The 23,120-nt window shown below is 36.6% G+C and overlaps 1 protein-coding gene across 2 annotated transcripts; it reads left to right on the top strand.

Moving 5' to 3' along the window:
• The first annotated feature begins 1,072 nt into the window (after positions 1–1,072).
• LOC129439692 (uncharacterized) lies at positions 1,073–22,208 on the top strand. Of its 2 annotated transcripts, XM_055198445.2 has the most exons (12): positions 1,073–1,230; positions 2,832–2,943; positions 3,197–3,290; positions 6,117–6,171; positions 15,808–15,948; positions 16,046–16,206; positions 16,445–16,543; positions 17,291–17,436; positions 20,409–20,580; positions 20,670–20,782; positions 21,033–21,120; positions 21,439–22,208. In XM_055198445.2, the coding sequence occupies exons 1-12, from the start codon at positions 1,116–1,118 to the stop codon at positions 21,490–21,492; spliced, it is 1,350 nt and encodes a 449-aa protein (XP_055054420.2). In that variant the 5' UTR covers positions 1,073–1,115; the 3' UTR covers positions 21,493–22,208. The 2 variants fall into 2 exon arrangements, 1 of the variants encoding a protein (XP_055054420.2); XR_008642887.2 differs by lacking the exon at positions 20,670–20,782.
• The last annotated feature ends 912 nt before the right edge of the window (positions 22,209–23,120 follow it).

Raw genomic sequence — 23,120 nt, 5'->3', positions numbered from 1 at the left:
TACATTTCTTAAACGTCTTTCAAAGTCCACTTTATAGGCGAAATAATAACACGTAGAAAACGTATTCTGAATTCAAAGGCCAGACTTAAAAGCGTATTATGATGAGCTATGTAAAAACTTATGTTAATAGATTTTTATGTAGCCACTTATGTAGTTTCGACAGATTTTTATTGTAATACCAAGGTGTTTTTATTTATCAATTGTATAAATCATTTCTACCTTCACGTTTATCTATATTTTTTTCAATGGCACTTTATCTTTATGGCACTTGGAATAATACCATATTGGTTGGTTGAAAAACTAAAGTACAATATATGAAGAGTTTTACATATTTTCTCAAAACGTTTATTGTTATGTTATCATGTTTTTATTGTGTTACTTAGCTGTATTTTTTTAGTTATGAAGGCTTAAATCAAAACAAACCAACTGCAGTTTGATTGATATTAATTGGAATGCACAATAATATCTCGTTTTGGAACCAAGCTCTTCAAAATGTAGTCGAAATTATGACTTTTAAAGTCAAAATTTTAAGATAAAAGTCGAAATTATGACTTTAAAAGTCATAATTCTAAGATTAAAATTATGGGGAAAAACTGTCAAAGTCATAATTCATAATTTTGATTTTTAAAGTCATAATTTTGACTTTTTTTAAATCTTAATTTTGACTTTTAAAGTCATAATTTCGACTTTTATCTAATAATTATGATTTACCTATTTTTTTCTTATGTGGCGGAAACGGGCTTCCATAGGGATATGAGTTATTTTTAATGTTAGAAAATGTTATATTTTTGTTTGTTTGACAATGCCAGTGCACAATCAAATTCATTTATTATTATTTTTTGCAAATAATCTAAATACATCAGTACATCAATACATCATAACAGGGGATAGACGGACAATACACTTTACAGAATATATAAAATTCAATTAAATATGCCTTATAACAGATTTAAGAGCATTAAATGTTTTTAGAGCCTTTGAATGTACAGATTTTGCCAAATTCACCTTTAGTCCGCTAGAGGGAACCAAAAGGCTTCACATTTCTATGTGTGTAACTTTATTTTGTTTCCCCCACACATTGGTTCCGATAATAATCAGTCCTACACGCTGTCAAAATGTCAGGCTTTAAGAAGCCGCGATCTGTGGCAAATCCACTCGAATCGACCATTACAACACCGAGCGAAAGAATCCTAAAAGAATGCCACAACTTATATATCGACAACGAGAACGGTAAAAACTTAACGTTAAATAAAAAACATAATCATATGTAAACATTTACCTGCCGTCGGCAGGCAGTGTAAGTTTATGATCTGAAACATTTGTGGGACATTGTTTCTTCTTGTAAATCTTCAAAAAGTTAAATCATAAAACCTGCGAAATATTTAGTCATTGCCCTTATTTGTTTTGCTGCAGTCTACTTGATTTCATTTTTTAGAAAGACTAACCGTTAGTTGCTCATTCAAAAGTTAAGTCCCTGGCGGTGTTTCAAAACTTAGGGAGCTGCCTACCTGTCCTTTACGGCATCATCATGCTATGTTCCTAATAGGCTACATATCACGTTTTATGCTTACTAAAGATGCTGACTTGTAAGGCATCATTTTTGCACAATGAATGTCATGCCTAAAAATGCTGTCTAGATAGGGAGCACTACAGTTTTTAGGCGCAGCCATGTTGACCAGCTGTTTCTCCATGTCACCGGCTTACAGTCTGTGGGCCATACAGTAAAATGTAAACAAAATATTTTAGTTTATTTAGTTTTATTTTAAGTAAGAAGAAAGGTTTCTTACATGGCAGATCTAAGGTGCCTTTTCGTGGTATGTACAATAACAATTACATATGGAAATTTACATTTATGCATTTGGCAGACACTTTTAACCAAACCCATGACCCTTACGCAACATAACAACATGGCACATAACTGGGAATAGGGCTGTCAAAAGATTAATCGTGATTAATCGCATACAAAATAAAAGTTTATGTTTGCGTAATATATTTGTGTGTGTATTGTGTGCAATTATTATGTATATCTAAATACACACATACATGTATAAATTTAAGAAAATGTCATTTATCTATATATTTCTATTTATTTATTTATATATAATATAAAAGATTTAGTGCTAGGCATCGTAATTAATCGCATATAAAATAAAAGTGATTTTTGCATAATATATGAGTGTGTGCCATGTGTAATTATTATGTATATTAATACACACACATATTCATATATGTATTTAAGAAGCATTTACATGTGTGTGTATATATATATATATATATATATATATATATATATATATATATATATATATATATATAGTGTATGTATGTATATATTTATATATTCTATATTATATATAAATTAAAAAATTGATATGTAAATTAAAAAATTCTGAAATGAATATATGTATGTGTGTGTGTTTAAATATACATACTAATTACACACAGTACACACTTATATATTATGCAAAAATCACTTTTATTTTGTATGCGATTAATCGCGATTAATCTTTGCCCAGCAAAAAGTCACTTCTATTTTTTATGTGTGATTAATCCTTGCCCAGCACTATATATATCCAAATATATAAATATATAAAAATATATTTGTATATATACAAATAATAACGCACAGTGCACACACATATATTATGCAAAGACAACTTTTATCGCGATTAATCTTTTGGCAGCCCTAACTGGGAATTGTCATTACTGTCCTTTATAGATTTTTTTTAATCACACTTATATAAAAAAATTATTGGGAAATAGTAAACAATGTGTCATATTATTTTTGATAATGAAGCCTTTTGTGTGTCTGTGCTGTATGTTTGTTAAAGGATTAGTGAAAATAGCAGAGAGTTTGGGAGTCCATCTCTTACCTCCTCGGAAAAAGATTATAGTTATGATTATGGGAAACCACTCGGCTGGGAAAAGCTCCTTTATTAACTGGTAAGTTAACATTGTTACTCTATCGCAATATTTTTTTTTAGTTAATGGATTGTATATCTGTGTATCTACACATCATGACATGATATATATATATATATATATGTGTGTGTGTGTGTGTGTGTGTATATATATATATATATATATATATATATATACATATATATATATATATATATATATTTAATATAAAGTTATATTACATATATAACAATAACATAGCAAAACCGTCCGGTTATCCGTGTTTTTTTTTAAGGTATGTGGAGGAGCACATACAGAAGACAGGTGTTGCCATAGAGACACAAGGCTTCACATTTATTACCAGTGGCAGGAAACGAGAGTCACTAACCGTGAGTATGAACTATGTCGGTCTAAATGGTTGATGCTTGGGGCTGATAAAACACAAGGTTGCAGTTTTGATCCCAGGAAGGATCTACTTTATCTATAAACCACCATCGATGTGCACTTAAGTTGATTTGAATAAAAATATTTGCTAGATGACTGATATCAATGCATAAAAACATGTATGTAAATATGTCATTACTACATAAGTGCACTGACTGTATAGTATAAAACCGTGCCATTGATTCCTGGGTATTTAATAATGAATAAAACCTTAGCCTGGATTTCACAGATGAGGTCACATGAGTGAAATATGTTTGCAATTATTGTTCTGAGCTGCATGTGTGTGCTATGACAGCTGTGTAAACCTAAAGGAAACTATATATTGACTTAAAATGACCTCAGGATCGGCTGGTAAAAAAGTTCAATTGTCCTGTATTGTGTTTTTTGCAGATGCTACTTGGTTAAAGTTCATTTGTAATTTGTTTCATATGCAGTGTGCTTGGGCGGCACAGTGGCTCAGTGGGTAGCACTGTTGAATCACAGCATCACATTCGAGACCCAGCTAGGTCAGGTGGCCTTTCTGTGTGGAGTTTGCATGTTCTCCTTATGTCAGCAAAGGTTTACCTTGGGTTTACCCAATTTGTGTGGATTAACTTGTCTATGGATAAACTAGTTCTCACGATGAATATAGCTTTAGATGCTGGAATGGTGTTAAGTATGGGATAATGTATAGGCAGCCGGGTGTTATCGCGAAATAAGTTTGATCCTGATCACACTGTCGGGGTTATTTCTGCGATAACATTATCCCAGTTATTACACATCTATTTACCTCAAAAGTAGGGTAAGGAACATTAAATATTGATTTGAAATATTTTATTTGCTCATTTTTAACGAATGCAGACTAGGGTGGTTCTTATAATAGGTCAAAAAAATTTTTTAAAGTTCAACTCTCACCCCCTATTATCATTATCAAAAATAATATGACACATTGTTTAGTATTTCCCAACAATTTTATATTCAAATCACAAATGCAAAAAAATTATATAAGTGTGATTTAAAGAAAGATCTATAAAAGGCATTCCCAGATGGCCTGTCAAAAGATTAATCGCGATTAATCGCATACAAAATAAAAGTTTGTGTTTGCATAATATATTTGTGTTTATATTGTGTGTAGTTATTTTGTATATATAAATACACACACATGCATGTATGTATTTAAGAAACATTTATTTTAGGACTTTGCTGATTATGACGATTGCTTTTTTTGCTTTGATATTTAATTCTCATACATTTTTTGTTTGTTCATGAAATTATTTTTACACGTCGTGATTATTTAATTAAATCTTTTGCAAGGTTTACCTGGCAGTAAATATTAATACACATAACACATATTTAAAAGTAATTATTTAATGAATATATTTTTTAAAAACTAAGAAATAAACACCATAAAGTGTCTGAAAAAATAACAAAATAAAAATGCAATCAGACTATACCAATACTGAACCACAAAATCAATTCCTTACAGATCCTTAAAAATAGCATCCTTTACTTCCCTTAATTTGGAATTGCTGTTTTAGAAATAAATGTTTTACTTGGCAGTTCATACTGCTTATCAAAGTTTTGCAGCATTTCTTTAAATTAGTTTTTTTTCACTGTATTGAATGGCTTTGCAATGTATCGCGTTACACTGTTAAGGGGATCGCACACCGTGCCGCGCCGAGTCGCGTCTAGGACAACTCGGAGGTATTGTAAACCGAAAGTGCACATTAAATAGCGCGAGCTTCGTCAGATACCGTCTACTTCAAAATGCAAAATATACGTTAGCAGCTAATGTTAATCGTTAATGATTTGGGACAAATATGACGTTATTTAATGTTAAACTATGTGAGTGGCGCTGTGTGGCGCGGCCGGTGTGCGATCCCCTTTAGTTATGGAGCGCCATCTGATATAATCTCGTTTATACAGGCGCTGCAGCTCCCCCTTGTGTTTTTTAAAGAGATGTGCAATCATTGCGGTGATTGTGATGAGATCAAACAATCGCGATGAGACAATTATTTAATCATTGCGACAGCCCTAGTTGTTAACGTACAATGCTAAAATCAAAATTGTGACTTAGCTGAGTTAGCGCTATATGCTAGTTAATGCTGTATGCTAGCGTTTAGCTGCCAAGTTCTACTATTGGCATTACAGTTATGTTTTGCAGGTCCATACTAAAAAAAAAACTTGCTACTCAGAAACGTTTCTTAACAATCTCCAAATTATTATCCTAGGGTTGTAAATGGACATCATTTTTGCACAAATAAATTTATCAAAGAACAATGTAACATATTATCAATGCCTTGTTTGGCACCTTTAAAGGGGGGAGAGGGGACATTGCATGTGTGTACAGGAGATGATAGACTCGACTATATGATAGCTTAGTCAATGGTTCGTTCTGGAAGCAAAGGGGTTGTCTTAAAGATGCAGCGTCCCTTTTGGAGCATATAGAGCTCTCTCTCGAGCTCGCTTTCCTTCAGTCTTTCCGATTCAGTATCTCTGTGCAGAGCTTAACGTGCGTAATGTAATAATACTGAAGGAGTGATACGAAAGGATTATACAGGAAGGAGACGAGGAGCAGAACAGGAAGAGATCTGCACCATAGCCAACAGTTTCACACCGGCATCAAGCCTGCAGAGAGAGAGGGAGAGAGACACAGAGAGACACAGAGAGAGAGAGAGAGCAGGGAGACTCCCTACAGATGGGCCTGGCTTCTGACTTTACATAAAATACTCTGCTTTTACAGTCTTTTATTTGTCTAATTTTTTAAAAAATTTTGCTTGTTTTTCTGACAGGGAAATGCGACGTTACATCTTTATCCACATTTCAGACCATTGCTGGAGTTTAAAGGTAGGACTCTTGCGTTATCTGATATGTTAATCTGTCTATGTAATATATCTTAAATATATGTAAAGGTTAGCCAGCATTTTTAAAGTGGAATATTACAATGTGTGTATGCAGTCATTTATGTGCTTGGATTTTCCTTCTTTCATATTTTTTATATAAATAAATGGTGTGCATATATAAAAATAGAGACAAAAATCACAGATGCAACCATGGTTGGTCAATGTATGCAGGATTTAAGTAACAGGTAACTTGTTTGAATAAACATGACACACGCAAGGTCTTATCTATTTGAATGTTATTTGTAGTATCTTTTCATTTCCTTCACTAAATGGTTTCTTGATGGTGCGTGTGCAGTCCAGACAGGTGCGTCCACGGCTCTGACTAAGAGCTTGAGTCATGCGATCGTACGAGACGCATAGAAACGCATTCACTTCCACTGTGTTTATACAATAGTATATACAATCTTGTCTTTTTTACTTGAACTTTAATGGGGTCGTTGGTATAGGTGGATGCATGTTGGGCGTGTCGGAGGGCATCGTTGCTGCACCCTGATTGTGCAGTTTGGTTCGACGGGCAGCGTGGGTTCTGCAAGTGCAGTGAGCATGAGTCATTCACATTGACAACAGTGCAGCATCATGGGATACGTGGAGACAGAAAAATCTTCCCACGTTACTGCTGAACAGGAGCGTATGTAGGCGACCCAAAATGCACAAGTGGAATGAGAAAAAGTGCATGATATTTTTTAGTTTGAAGCATTTCGTCAGAATTATACGATGAATCGTTTGTTTGTCTTTACGACACGGGTTTGCCATATCATCTTGAAAGTTGTTGTTTTTTAGGTCATTTAATATTCGACTTGCATTAGTTTTAACATCGTACCATCTCGCCTTGTAAATTTATAGCTCAGAGGTTTGCTTTTTGAAGCTCTGGATACCTAAAGAAGTTCTTGCTTGTGTCTCATTTAAGCGTCAACTTTGTTTTGGATGTTTTATACATTTTGTAAGATTAATAATTGCTGCACAAGTACACATACACTGAAAAAATTATTTACTCAATTTTTTTAAGGTAAGTGGTTGCAATCAATTTATTTAAGCTACATTTAATAAAAAAAATTAGAAAGGCAAAACAAAACAAAAAACGTGTGATTGCAAATTGATTGCAACCACTTACCTTGAGTAAAATTGAGTAAATTGAATTAATATTTTTTTTTCAGTGTACATCATAGATACACTTGAGTCTATTATAGACATATTATTGGTAGCGTGTATGTTTGTGATGTTGAGATCCCTTTTTACATTCTTATTCAAACGGGTACATTTGCATTTGCACAGTTGCTGTGTAGGATAAACATTTGAGATGTTAAAAATGTTAATTTATAGATACTTTTATGTCTTCGATATTCAGATTGGTGCATTGTTTGGGTGTGGCTTGTCGAAGTTTGACTTCATAGTCATGACTCCGCAGTAATGCTGCTTTGCAGTTTGAAAATGACTCGGCGGTTTCTTGACCTTTGACTTTTCTCCACTGGACCAGATCTTTCGGTATCTCCTTGCACCCTTTAGCAGTAATGTCAGCCAGATAAGACGCGTCTCTCCGGTTACCTTCACATACAAAGAGGCTCAAATCATTCAGCGTGGGCTCACTCAATGATTATGTCTTATTTATGTCTTTTTTATTTCCAAATCTTGCCCTTGATCAATTACATTTATGCATTTAGCGGATGCTTTTATCCAAGTGACTTAAAGTGCATTAGCTCTTTTATTAGTTATTAGTATTTGATGAGATTGAACCCATGACCTTTTGCACTGCTAATGTAGGGCTGGACGATATGGCCAAAATTTCTATAGTCGATATACTTCTAAATTTTGGGTGATATTATATACGTATGGTGTTATGAATGTTAAAGAGGACTTTTTTAAGATGTAAAATAAATCTTTGGTGTCCCCAGAGTACGTATGTGAGGTTTTAGCTCAAAATACCATATGGATAATTTATTATAGTATGTTAAAATCGCCACTTTTTAGGTGTGAGCAAAATGTGCTGTTTTTGGATCCATTTAAATGCAAATGGGCTGGTGTAATGCAAACACTGATCACCATAATGACGGTTTGTAGAAATTGAATCTCAATTGTGCTGTCAATTATTTTCTTTTTCTCTCTGCACTAAATGGCAGTGCCGTGGTTGGATAGCACAGATTAAGGAGCGGTGTTATTATAATTAGATCCCCTTTTGACATCACAAGGGGAGACCAATTTCAATGATCTATTGTTCACATGCTTGCAAGAGAATGGTTTACCAAAACTAAGTTACTGGGTTGATCTTTTTCATATTTTCTAGGTTGATAGAAGCACTGGGAACCCAATTATAGCACTTAAACATGGAAAAAGTCAGATTTTCATGATATGTCCCCTTTAAAAAAGCCTTGGGATAAACTGCAAAGAATGCTCACATGACGAATAAATTCACCAAGTCTATTAAGCCTCCTCCAATAAAACAATATGATATTTAAATTTTTTTTTAAAAGTATTAATAAATTGATGTTCATCTTTTAATTTGTATTTAGCCTTCATACAAAATTAAATCTAAACTCACTGTCAAATAAACATAAGACTTTGGCTCACCTTTAATATTAATAAGGTACACCTGAACGTCAGTCAGTGATAAATGCTGTAATGCAAGGGTATCAAACAAATGGATTTCTTCAGTCACAGTATTCACTTTCATAGCTCCATAGTTTTGAACAATTTGCTATTATAGTAATATGTGGAAAAATATTAATAAATAAGTGAAAGGGACCCTAAAACTTTTAGTTGGACAGAAAAATGAATATTAAAGCTCTATTTGTAATTGCAAAGCAAGCAACTTAATGATATATTAGGTACTAGCATACTACATTATATACATACTATACCTTATAACAAGACTAGTGTCATATTTCCTCTTTTCTAACCTGGGCACCTGATGGCTTAAGCCCGTTTTTTCATCCGTAATTTAGTTTTTGTTGCATTTTCCCTCCCTATATGGTGTCAACATCGGAAGCTGGGACAGCTCTTCTCTGGGCAAACACTCCAAAGTCCCAACCAGATTAATTGATCGCATGGCGACATTGATATGATTTGATACGAGGTACAGATGAGCGATTTAAATATGATCAGGCATTCCATTTCCAAGCCGTCCCGGAGAGCACGGTTCATGGTTGCTTGACTACGAAAGACGTCATAGGAGCGCTCTTTGGAAGGAGAAGCGCCTTAACATGCATTTTTAAACATGACATGTGAACGGCTATGGGACGCTAGTGTATGTCGAAATATCGTAAATGTGTTTGGGTGATTCTCACGAAAACTTGGTTTTAAAAATGTCAAGCATGAAAATGTAAAAATTGCTTAAATTTACTTTTTTACCCACCAGACATTGAAAAACAAAGTCTGGAGTAAATGGGAACATTAATTTAAAAACTTTTACTTATCATTTAACACCTTTTTGTAACATAATTTTAAAAAATTAGTCCTAAAAAATCTCATTACTGCAACAGTCAGAAAACATCAACACTGACATATTTTCAAAATGACATGACAAACCTGAAAGAACATAATTTGGAGATTCTGCACATGCATTTAAAATCAAAGTATTATGCTTCTATTAATTAAATTAACATTTAATAAGCATCTGTTGCGGTAATGATAATCAAAATGTCGTGTAAGCATTCTGACAAGACAATATTTCAAATTAACTGTAAAAAAATGATCTTACCTGGTAGCCATCTTGAAGTAACTGGTCCATGTGCTTGGTCACTCAAAATCAAACTTTATTAAAATTCTGTATGTGTGCTTAAACTGTTCTCAAAAAGTGTTGCGGAGGATGAGAACATCAGGCATGGACACATCATTTTCCTAATTTTTCTTCATTATTATTATACCTGAATATTCAGTAAATATTTTTTCTGTCATCTAAAGTAGTCTAGCAAAACATCCATTAATTTTTTTTCTTAATATTTTTGTGTTAATTTGATTAAATTACAACATAACGCATGTTCAAACACAGCCGGACACATTGCGGTAATGAGAATTTCAGCAGAAAATGAGACAAAATTTACAATTATAAATTCTTATGTTGAAATCACACATTGTGCAAGGTAGAACACAGTATTGTGTTAATTCTGATGCTTTTTAATGTTCCTATATTACACATTTTAAAGCTAAAATCATTAGTGCCGTGGTGTTTCAATGGTTTCGTGAGAATCACCCGTTTAGAAACCATATCACCATTATTAAAAAAAATATACCACGAAATATATTAATATTGAATTATTGTCCAGCCCTATGCTGATGCATTCCTCTACCAGTTGAGACACATTTAGCAGACATATTGTTGAGAAGCAAACCTAGTTTTGTGAAATTAGTGTAATGAACAGAGATGTGAATGGAGAGATTCAAGGGTGTGTTGATGCATCTATAGTGAATGTTGATGAGTAAGAACAAGAGCGGTCTGTGTGAGATTGTGACTACTTGCAGTCGCTGAAAGAGCTTTAGTGTCCACTGCAGATGTGTCGAGGAAAGATCGGAAACGTCTGACTTTATTAAGGAACATGACATATCGGACCTTGCAAAATATGTATTAATCTGTGACTGGGTTTTAGTTTTTACTTTGATTTTAAGCATCCACCCCAAACGCTCTTGCAACTGCATAGGAACACACCAAAGCTATTTAAAACACCATAGCAGTTTTCATTGTCACAAGACTTTAGTTTTGACTGGGGTACAGTATTGGGGATTGGCTGGCTGGCGTTACCTCACAGTCGTTCTTCACTGGCTAGCTTTATTTGGCTCTACCTTAAAGCTGCCAGTTGAAGAGCTGTTGTGGGTAACCATAACAACAGACAACCAGATGGGTGTGGTCAGGAGAGCATAAAATAATTGTAATAACCGAGTGAAAATCGTTATCGTTTTGGAATCCATTCAGCTGATCTCCGTGTCTGGCGGTACCACTTTTAGCATAGCTTAGCATAATCCATTGAATCTGATTAGACCATTAGCATCGCACTCAAAAATAACCAAAGAGTTTCAATATTTTTCCTATTTGAAACTTGACTCTTCTGTAGTTACATCGTGTACTATGACTGACAGAAAATTAAAAGTTGTGATTTTTTAGGCAGATATGGCTAGGAACTATACTCTCATTCTGGCGTAATAATCAAGGACTTTGCTGCAGCAGGCGTAGTGATATTACGCACTGCCCGAAAAATTCCCCTTGGTTACTTTCAATAGCAGGGGACTATTTTTTCAGGCGCTGCGTAATGTCATTGCGCCTGATGCAGCCATGTTACAGCGGCAAGGTCCTTGGTTCTTGCGCCAGAGTGGGAGTATGGTTTCTGGCCTTATCTGCCTGAGGGAGTCGCAACTTTTGGTTTTCCGTCGATCTTGGTACACGATGTAACTACAGAAGAGTCAAGTTTTAAATAGCCGCATACCGCATACTTGGCAACACTGGTTAATGTACTGCCTTGGACCATTCCAATATGCCGGACGACTTACTTGTCAAATACTTGTTACATTGAAATGTTAAAGGAAATGTTGTTAATTTCTTTTCGATATATTTATATAAATATTTTTATAGATTATATTTGATTATAATGCTGCTCTTTGAAATACATGATTCTGATTGATCAATCATGGCATTATATTAGTGTATATTATATTAGATCAAATATTATTTGATCTTTTTATAAGGATATTTCTAAGATTTACTCTAAAAGCTTTCAGATGCGATTTCTATGCCGATTTTCTACACAGCTATGCTAGTTTCATGTTGGTCAAATGATTCAGTGAGCTCCTACTGTCATAACACAGTCAGTTACATTTTTACCTTCCTAACAGCCCAACTCATGTCATTCGTATCACGCTGCGCGAGTTTACATCTATTTGTGTCTTTGCATTGCCTTCGTATGTAAACTAGTCACGCAAATCGTTGATTTCGCATTTGGTGTGTATGCCCAATTATGCTGCATACACACCAAATGCGAAGCCTCAAGTTTCTCGCTTTAGATTACTAGCGGGATTTAACTTTGTGTCATGCTAATTTTTCACTTGAGTTGAATATTTTCAACTTGCACAAAGACGTGTTTGAGGCAAATAGTGCATCTTTTCGCTGCAATCATGTCACCCAATTCGTGTCATTCGCATCACCCCGCGCGACTTTGCGTCTATTTGCGTCTTTGCATTGCCTTTGTATGTAATCTACTCGCGCAAATCGTTGAATTCGCATTTGGTGTGTATCCCCTATTATGCTTTGCGTTTCTCGCTCTAGATTACCCACGGGAATTAACTGCATGTCATGCAGATTTTTAGCTTGAGTTGAATATTTTCAACTTCCGTGATTTTTAACTTCTTAACAGCCCAACTCGTGTCATTCGCATCAACCCTGCGAGAGTTTGCATTTATTTGTGTCTTTGCATCGACTTTGTATGTAATCTACAGTAATTGTAATTGTTGAATTCGCGTTTGGTGTGTATGCCCTATTATGCTGCATACACACCAAACCCGAAGCATCGCGTTTCTCGATTACTCGCGGGATTTAAATGCGTGTAATGCAAATGTTTTGCTTGAGTTTAATATTTTCAACTTCCGCGATGATGCGTTTGAGACAAATAGTGCGTGTTTTTCTCACCGCCCAATTCGTGTCATTCGCATTGCCCTGTGCGAGTTCGCGTTTCTTGCTCTGGTTTACTCGCGAGATTTAACTTTGTGTCATGCGAATTTTTCGCTAAAGTTGAATATTTTTAACTTTTTAAACTATGTTTATGCTGCAATCGCACCACCCAATTTGTGTCATTCGCATCGCCCCGCACGAGTTTGCGTCTATTCGCGTCTAATTGGGTCTATTGGTGTCTTTGCATTGACTTTGTATGTAATCTACTCGCGCAAATCGTTGAATTTGCGTTTAGTGTGTACACCCTACTATGCTGCGTACACACCAAATGCGAAGCATCGAGTTTCTCGCTCAAAATTATTTGCCGTATTTAACTGCGTGGCATGCAAATTTTTTGCTTGAGTTAAATATTTTTAACTTGCACAAAGAGGCGTTTGAGTTGAATTGTGCATGTTTTCGCTGCAATTGCACCGCCCAATTCGTATCATTCGCATCGCCCGTATGAGTTCGCATCTCTATTCGCGTCTATTTGGCATCTTTGCATTGACTTTGTATTGTTTTACTCGCGCAAATCATTGAATTCGCGTTTAGTGTGTACGCCCTATTATGCTGCGTACACACCAAACGCGAAGCATCGCGTTTCTCGCTCTAGATTACTCGCTGGATTTAACTGCATGGCATGCGAATTTTTAGCTTGAGTTAAAATTTTCATCTTCAGCAAAGATGCATTTGAGGCGATTAGTGCGTGTCTTCATGGCAATCTTGCCACCCAATTCACGTCATTCGCATTGCCCTGTGCGAGTTTGCGTCTCTTTTCGCGCCTATTAAGGTCTATTGACGTCTTTGCATTGACTTTGTATGTAATCTACTCACGCAAATCATTGAATTTGCGTTTAGTGTGCACGCCCTATATGCTGCGTACACACCAAACACGAAGCATTGCGTTTCTCGCTCTAGATTACTCGCGAGATTTAACTGCGTGGCATGCAAATTTTTCGCTTGAGTTAAATATTTTTAACTTGCACAAAGACGCGTTTGAGTCGAATAGTGTATGTTTTCGCTGCAATTGCACCGCCCAATTCGTATCATTCGCATCGCCCGTATGAGTTCGCATCTCTATTCGCGTCTATTTGGCATCTTTGCATTGACTTTGTATTGTTTTACTCACGCAAATCGTTGAATTTGTGTTTAGTGTGTACGCCCTATTATGCTGCGTACACACCAAACGCGAAGCATCGCGTTTCTCGCTCTAGATTACTCGCTGGATTTAACTGCGTGGCATGCGAATTTTTAGCTTGAGTTAAAATTTTCATCTTCAGCAAAGATGCATTTGAGGCGATTAGTGCGTGTCTTCATGGCAATCTTGCCACCCAATTTACGTTATTCGCATTGCCCTGTGCGAGTTTGTGTCTCTTTTCGCGTCTATTTGGGTCTATTCACGTCTTTGCATTGACTTTGTATGTAATCTACTCACGCAAATCATTGAATTTGCGTTTAGTGTGCACGCCCTATATGCTGCGTACACACCAAACACGAAGCATTGCGTTTCTCGCTCTAGATTACTCGCGAGATTTAACTGCGTGGCATGCAAATTTTTCGCTTGAGTTGAATATTTTTAACTTGCACAAAGACGCGTTTGAGTCGAATAGTGCATGTTTTCGCTGAAATTGCACCGCCCAATTCGTATCATTCGCATCGCCCCGTATGAGTTCGCATCTCTATTCGCGTCTATTTGGCATCTTTGCATTGACTTTGTATTGTTTTACTCGCGCAAATCGTTGAATTTGCGTTTAGTGTGTACGCCCTATTATGCTGCGTACACACCAAACGCGAAGCATCGCGTTTCTCGCTCTAGATTACTCGCTGGATTTAACTGCATGGCATGCGCATTTTAAGCTTGAGTTAAAATTTTCATCTTCAGCAAAGATGCATTTGAGGCGATTAGTGCGTGTCTTCATGGCAATCTTGCCACCCAATTTACGTTATTCGCATTGCCCTGTGCGAGTTTGTGTCTCTTTTCGCGTCTATTTGGGTCTATTCACGTCTTTGCATTGACTTTGTATGTAATCTACTCACGCAAATCATTGAATTTGCGTTTAGTGTGCGTGCCCTATTATGCTGCGTACACACCAAACACGAAGCATTGCGTTTCTCGCTCTAGATTACTCGCGAGATTTAACTGCGTGGCATGCAAATTTTTAGCTTGAGATAAAATTTTCATCTTCAGAAAAGATGCATTTGAGGCGATTAGTGATTGTCTTTATGGCAATCTTGCCACCCAATTCACGTTATTCGCATTGCCCTGTGCGAGTTTGCGTCTCTTTTCCCGTCTATTAGGGTCTATTCACGTCTTTGCATTGACTTTGTATGTAATCTACTCACGCAAATCATTGAATTCGCATTTAGTGTGCGCACCCTATTATGCTGCGTACACACCAAACACGAAGCATTGCGTTTCTCGCTCTAGATTACTCGCGAGATTTAACTGCGTGGCATGCAAATTTTTAGCTTGAGTTGAATATTTTCATCTTATGCGAAAATGCATTTGAGGCTAATAGTGCGTGTCTTCATTGCAATCTCACCGCCCAGTTCACGTTATTCGCATTGCCCTACGCGAGTTTGTGTTTGATCTAGATTACTCGTGGGATTTAACTGTGTCATGCGAATGTTTTGCTTGAGTCGAATATTTTCAACTTGCACAAAGATGCATTTCAGGCAAATAGTGCATGTTTTACCTGCAAACGCGCCGCCCAATTTGTGTCATTCGCATCGCCCCCTCGTGCGAGTTTGCATCCATTCTCGTTTATTCGCGTATATTCGTGTTTATTTGCCTTTTTTTGCATCTTTGCATTGAATTTGTATGTAATTTACATGCACAAATCGTTGAATTCACGTTTGGTGTGTACACCCATTAGTCATGATAAATCCACACTAATGATGACTCTTATTTCTAATGTCAGCGCAGTTTTATACATGCCTGTAGTTATATTGTAGGTGTGACGGACTACTTGAGCGCTGAGATTTCCACCTCCAAACAAAAGAAGTTCAACTTGGTGACGTTCGTCGACACCCCAGGTTTGGTGGATGGAGATATGGTGTACCCGTTTGACGTCAACAATGCCATCACTTCTTTCGGTAGGACTGTATCTGATCGTTTTCTGCAACTTTCTGTTTGTATGAATGTAATAAAACAACTTTTTGCTTTCCATTCATTTGTCGTATCTGTCTTCAGGCGAGCAGGCGGACCTCATCTTCGTGTTTTTCGATCCGATGGGGCAGGCGCTGTGCAAGCGGACGCTGAACATTGTTGAGAAGCTCAGTGAAAAGTGTGGAGACAAACTGCGCTTTTACTTGAGCAAAGCTGATGAGGCAGGACGAGAAACAGACAGACAGGTGACAGAGACACTTTTAAAAGGATAGTTCACTGAAAAATAAGTTGTAACAAATCTATATACATTTTTTTTGTTCTGTTGAATACAAAGAAAGATCATTTGAATAATGATTGTAACCAAAAAATCAGGGGCACCATTCACTTTCATAATATAATTTTTTCCATACTATATAAAAGTCAATGGTGCCACAGATCTGCTGTGTTAAAATCATTTGATGTCTCGCATTTTAATTCTCACAGCGAGTGATGATGCAGATCGTTCAAGAGCTGTGCAGAAGACCTGGACTCAACAAATGTGGCTTTGAAATGCCCACCATATACATCCCCAACCCTCAAAAAGTAAGAAAACGCATTCACAAGTTTCAAATTGCTTTGCTGAAGAAATGTTCAGGGTTTCTTTCCTGAAGGACAGATTTTAATGAGACTTTTCAGCAATGTGCCAGATGCAGAGTTATAGCGTTCATCTCCATTGATCTGGAATCAGACGCGAGTAATTGTAGGTCTGTGCGCCGGCACACAGTTCTGTCAGTGGAAATGGATTTATGTCTCTCTGTAGTATTTAGATTGATTCATTTACAGGAGTGAGACGCTTTTCTTAAAAGCCAAACTAAAAAAAATTAAAAAACTAACTACAAATGTGGGAATATTTAGCAAACCTACAAACTACTGTTTTCACATCTTCCAAATTTAAGTTAAAGGCGGGGTGCGTGATTTTTGAAAAACACTTTGGAAAAGGGAGTCGGGCCGAGTACCAAACACACTTGTAGCCATTCAGCAGTAAGGGGCGTTTCTACTAACCGACATCGTTGCCTGGGTTGCGTATGTGTGGGACAGGTCTATCAAAAGAAGGGCCAGATTTTATTGGGGTAGGGCCGTGTTTGTTTAGGTGATTTCAAATGTCAACATTGGCTTTCAGAGATCATGCACCCCGCCTTTAAGGAACTTTCATTAATAATAATATAATAGTACAAATATGTTATTTCAGATGTTCCAGCTTACAGATGCTTTAAATACAGAGATGTGTTTTATATGGTGGGTTTATTTCTCCAGGCTCTGTATTGTGACTCTTATGTGTGTTGTGTGCAGCCCAGCAGGTGTATCAACCAGATTGATGAAGTGTGTGAGACCATTGAGAAGAGCATAAACCAGGCAGTGCAGAAAACACTGGACCAGCTGGAGAAAGACTGTAACCTCATTATCGCTACCATCAATAATACACTGGACCAGGACCGGTACGCTATCTGTCTGTCTGTTAGTGTATCAGTCAGTTTGGGTGTTTTTCAATCTACCTGTTTGTCTGTCTTAAATGTAATGGATGTATGTATGTATGCATGTCTGTCAGTCTGTTTGTCTATGTCTCTGTCAATTTATTAGTCTGTGTGTCTGTCAATCTGTCTGTCTATCTGTCTGTCTGTCTGTCTGTCAGTCTGTTTGTCAATCTGTCTGTCTGTCTGTTTGTCTATCTGTCTGTCTGTCAGTCTGTTTGTCGATCTGTCTGTCTGTCTGTCAGTCTGTTTATCTATGTCAATTTATTAGTCTGTGTGTCTGTCAATCTGTCTGTCTGTCTGTTTGTCTATCTGTCTGTCTGTCTGTCTGTCAGTCTGTTGTCAATCTGTCTGTCTGTCTGTTTGTTTGTCTATCTGTCTGTCTGTCTGTTTGTCGATCTGTCTGTCTGTCTGTCAGTCTGTTTGTCTATGTCTCTGTCAATTTATTAGTCTGTGTGTCTGTCTGTCTGTTTGTCTATTTCTCTGTCAATTTATTAGTCTGTGTGTCTGTCAATCTGTCTGTCAGTCTGTTTGTCTGTTTGTCTATCTGTCTGTCTGTCTGTCTGTCTGTCTGTCTGTCTGTCTGTCTGTTTGTCTATCTGTCTGTCAGTCTGTTGGTCGATCTGTCTGTCAGTCTGTTTGTCTATGTCTCTGTCAATTTATTAGTCTGTGTGTTTGTCAATCTGTCTGTCAATCTGTCTGTTTGTCTATCTGTCTGTCTGTCGGTTTGTCTATGTCTCTATCAATTTTTTAGTCTGTGTGTCTGTCTGTCTGTCAGTCTTTTTGTCTATCTGTCAGTCTGTTTGTCTATGTCTCTATCCATTTATTAGTCTGTGTGTCTGTCAATCTGTCTGTCAGTCTGTTTGTCAATCTGTCTGTTTGTCTATCTGTCTGTCTGTCTGTCTGTCTGTTTGTCGATCTATCTGTCTGTCTGTCTGTCAGTCTGTCTGTTTGTCTGTCAGTCTGTTTGTCTATCTGTCTGTCTGTCTGTCTATCAGTCTGTTTGTCAATCTGTCTGTTTGTCTATTTCTCTGTCAATTTATTAGTCTGTGTGTCTGTCAATCTGTCTGTCAGTCTGTTTGTCTATCTGTCTGTCTGTCTGTCAGTCTGTTTGTCAGTCTGTCTGTCTGTCTGTCTGTTTGTCTATCTGTCTGTCAGTCTGTTGGTCGATCTGTCTGTCAGTCTGTTTGTCTATGTCTCTATCCATTTATTAGTCTGTGTGTCTGTCAATCCGTTTGTCAGTCTGTTTGTCGATCTGTCAGTCTGTTTGTTTGTCTGTCTGTCTGTTTGTCTACGTCTCTGTCAATTTATTAGTCTGTGTGTCTGTCATTTTGTCTGTCAGTCTGTTTGTCTATTATTCTGTCAGTCTGTTTGTCTATCTGTCTGTCTGTCAGTCTGTTTGAATATCTGTCTGTCTGTCAGTCTGTTTGTCTATGTGTCTATCAATTTATTAGTCTGTGTGTCTGTCAATCTGTTTGTCAGTCTCTCTCTGTGTGTGTGTGTGTGTGTGTGTGTGTGTGTGTGTGTGTGTGTGTGTGTGTGTGTGTGTGTGTGTGTGTGTGTGTGTGTGTGTGTGTGTGTCAATTTATTAGTCTGTCTGTTTGTCGATCCGTCAGTCTGTTTGTCAATCTATCATTCTGTTTGTCTGTCTGTCTGTTTGTCTATGTCTCTGTCAATTTATTAGTCTGTGTCTGTCAATCAGTCTATCTGTCTGTCTGTCTCTGTCGATATTTTGTCTGTCTGTGTATCAATCTATTAGTCCAGTGGTTTTCAAACTGGGGGCCGCGAGATGGTGCCAGGGGGGCCCCAGTTTTATGACATTTTATGAAATACATTAATTTATCATGAATTCTGTGTAATTAAACCTTAAAAAAATAAGGCTACTAACCAAAAGCACTACTTTTTTTGTATAATTTAATGTTTTTTTTATTAAAATGTTAAGTTTTAGAACAGTTTTTGTCACAAGTTTTCTTTGGGGAGCCGGGAAGGAATGCACCGTACACAAGGGGGGCCGCACGCTGAAAAAGTTTGGGAACCACTGTATTAGTCTGTGAGTTTCACTGTGAGTCTGTCAGTCTATCAGTTTTTCTGTGTGTCTGTCAATTAGTATGTCTGTTTATCTGTCTTTCTGTGTGTCAATCAATTTGTTTGTCAGTCTGTTTGTCTACTTGTCTGTCAATTTCAATCTGTCTTTGTGTCTGTAAAATCGGCTGTCTGTCAATCTATTTATCTATCTGTCTGTCTGTGAATTTACAATTTGTCTGTGTGTGTGTCTGTCAATCTGTGTGTGTGTGTGTGTGTGTGTGTGTGTGTGTGTGTGTGTGTGTGTGTGTGTGTGTGTGTGTGTGTGTGTGTGTCAATCAGTCTGTTTCTCTGTCTGTCAGTTTATCAGTATGTCTGTGTCAATTTATCAGTCAGTCTTGTGAGTCTGTCTGTCATTCTAAACTGCCTTCCTGTCTGTCAGTCAATGTGTGCGCGCACGTGTCTGTCTTTCTTTGTGTCTGTCAGTAATTTTGTCTATCAATCTATCAGTCTGTCCGCATGTACACTCAACCAGTCAGTCAGTCTGTCTGCATGCGATTCAGTCAGTCTGAACGTGTCTTTGTAATGTACATGCATGGTAATATAATAATTTTGTAAAACTCATAACCCTGGTTTCACAAACAAGGCTTAAGGCCTAGACTAAAACACTTATGTTCAGTTGAGCTGTTTCAACTGAACACAATTTGCACTCATAGATCTTAAAATATGCCTGTGCCATTGATTTGTCGCAACATACACACCTGTAACTTCTTTTTCTAAAGACATGTTTATAAAAGATGCTTAAACATCTTAATTTAACTAAGAGGCCTAGTCCTGGCTTTAGCTAAGCATTGTCTATAAAACCAGGCCATAGTGTAATATTTATCAGTTTGTTGTGTATGTTGGTTTTTTTTTAGGGTAAATGCGAGCTGTAATAAAAGCAATCGCTTTAATTCCTTCCTGTGTGGACTTCTGGGAATCTTCCTCCCATCACTCCTCATCCTCAGCTTCATCGTCAACACTTTCGCTCCAGAGGAACTGGACACTCTCGTAGGCGAGGGACTCGCCAAAACACTCTTCTTATCTACAGTAAGAATTACGCAAAATTACGCAACATTTGTTCCAGTTTCACGCAAGCTGATGTTGTAATCCCGGGTGCTCTGCTCTTGTTTCTTTAGGGAATAGTTGTGTATCTGTGGGAGTGGATCCCGGAAGATTGGCAGATATTGTTTGTGATCATCTTCGGTGCTTTCTGCTACCTTTTATTCTTTCTGGCCAAGTATTTTGCACGGTATGCAACATGTTTTAGTTCCTTTTGTAGTCACAAGAGGGCACCGTCACTCAATTTACTGCGTTATATTCTCAGTACAGTATATTTTGTTTTATTTTGCATTATGTACACAGAATATTCATAATTGTATATGCCAGAATACCATCTGTTGGTGTACCATCTGGGATACAGCAAATCTCCCCAAATGTAATGATGCATGTGTTTAAGAGTCACGTCATCAGTTCAACAGCGCCTTAATGTTATTTTCCAGCCAAAGCAACAAGACGCTGACTAAGAAAGAGAAGAAGAAGCTGATAGAGTACAGTGATTATATCCAAGATGGCGTCAAAGCCAAGAAGGTATGATTTGCATTACAGCAGCGCAATTTATATACAGAAAGAAACATGCTTATAGCAGTTTGCTGGTCTCCCAGTCTGGCTTTTAATTGGACAGTTAGCTGGTCTCCTAGCCTGACAAGCTAATCAGTGTCCAAAACCCCTCTGAAACCACTAAAACATACCAGTTTAACTAGTGAGGTCTGGCTAGGAGACTAGCTAACCAGCGCAGGCCACATTTAGCTAAAACCTGAGCCTTGCATGTCAAATATAACCATTTATAATGACAAATTCATATATGTTTATCTTCTAATCTTGTAATATTTGGCATTACTTCTCTAGCGGAAACTTTACGAGGAGTATCTTCAACAATGTGCGGCAGAATACGATTTCTGAAGACATCCAGCAAGTCGCCTCTTTGTCGTATCAGAACAGTACAAATTATTATATGAAGCACGTCCTTACATTACAGATATTGATGAAGTGAATAATAAGACAAGCCAGTGCCTTTTTTGTGAATAATTTATAAAGTGAACAATTTTAAATGTGATAAACAAACATGACCTCAATATTATTTCACACCAGCTAGTTTTTATCTATAGTATTTTTAATAATCAGACATATGCCTGTTTACAGTCAATAAGCTCCATTATCACTATATTATTATTATTATTATTATTATTATTATTATTAAGTTTATAAGTTTTTGATGATCCTGATTAGAGATGCACTGATATTAAATGATATTAAAATATTATTTTCTACCAATAGCTGATTATTCAAACTGATATCTGCCGATACCGATAGTTTGGTGGTTATATTAACTAAATTCTGAAGATTAAATTTGTTATTTTTTCATATAATAACCATTACTATTGAACATGTTTCTTTACATTTTCTATACACAGTGCTCCAATTCATTGCATTTTCCTTTTCTCTTTTGATTGACAGGATATACCGGCCATGACTATCAACTCTTATAGCAGATAGTGTGAAAATTAACTTCCGATACCGATTATTGGCCGATATATAAGTGCATCGCTAATCCTGATACATAATTTATGTGGCCTTATTTTGATCTATATTTTGTAGCACTGTAAACCAAACCAAAAGTTAAACACACCCTGCAAACTTAACCGTACAAACTTTCTAACGTGGGTTTGTTTAAGTGTTTACAATGTAAGGGCCCTATCATACACCCGGCGGAAGGTGCGACGCAAGTGTTTTTTACTAGTTTTAACTCGTTGCCATTATCATTTTCAATAAAAAGTGCCATGTTATTTGTATAGCAAATGCATTTGCGCCCATTTGTGCGCGCCAATGGGCGTTCCGGATCAGAAAACGAAATTTGTATAGGCGCATTGTTGGGCGTTGCTATTTTGAGGAAACTAAAATAGACTACGCCACTGACCAACTAAAACCTGGTCTAAACTCAATGGTGCAATATTTTGTTGTCATTTAAAGATCGCATTAGTAATATGCGCCTATAAACAGGACGATAACGCACGTACACTGTGTTTAATATGCAGACATGGACGCGCAGCAGCACACAAACATTTTTAAATATGACAAATTTAAGAATTAAAATGTAAAAGATTATTATTGAGTCTCTTGAACATAAATGAGGAAAGATTACAGGAGTTTAAAAAGGCGTGAAGAGCTGCTTAACCTGTAAGCTGATTTTTTTGTGTGAAAATATTGCATTTATTTTTAAATGTTTTTAAATTCTACCCCACAGATTTATTGTATATGATGACTTCGTACTTTTGATATGGTGAGATAAAAACCTTTTTTTTTAAGTAATGCTTTTCAAAACACGGCACTGTCCGAATGCTGAAACGCCTCTCCATGCGTTTGTAAATTCTTTATTTCTTGTTTGTTACAAATATAAAGTATTTTACTTATGCAAACCTTTTTGTAAATTATTCTTATAAAAACCTTTTTGAGATTACAGTGATCACGCATCATACTTTATCAGCTTATTATACTTAATACTCCATGACTGAAATAATGACTTTAAAGAG

The sequence above is a fragment of the Misgurnus anguillicaudatus genome, chromosome 22 (genome assembly GCF_027580225.2).
Source record: "Misgurnus anguillicaudatus chromosome 22, ASM2758022v2, whole genome shotgun sequence".
Classification (NCBI taxonomy): Eukaryota; Metazoa; Chordata; class Actinopteri; order Cypriniformes; family Cobitidae; genus Misgurnus; species Misgurnus anguillicaudatus.
The sequence above is the reverse complement of the archived record's forward strand: the minus strand, read 5'-3'. Positions and strand labels throughout refer to the sequence as shown.

Coding starts and splice junctions, on each gene's coding strand:
- LOC129439692 (XM_055198445.2), top strand. CDS start 1,116: ATGTCAGGCTTTAAGAAGCCGCGATCTGTGGCAAATCCACTCGAATCG. Junction 1,231..2,831: donor ATATATCGACAACGAGAACG/GTAAAAACTTAA, acceptor TGTTTGTTAAAG/GATTAGTGAAAATAGCAGAG. Junction 16,544..17,290: donor ACATCCCCAACCCTCAAAAA/GTAAGAAAACGC, acceptor TGTTGTGTGCAG/CCCAGCAGGTGTATCAACCA.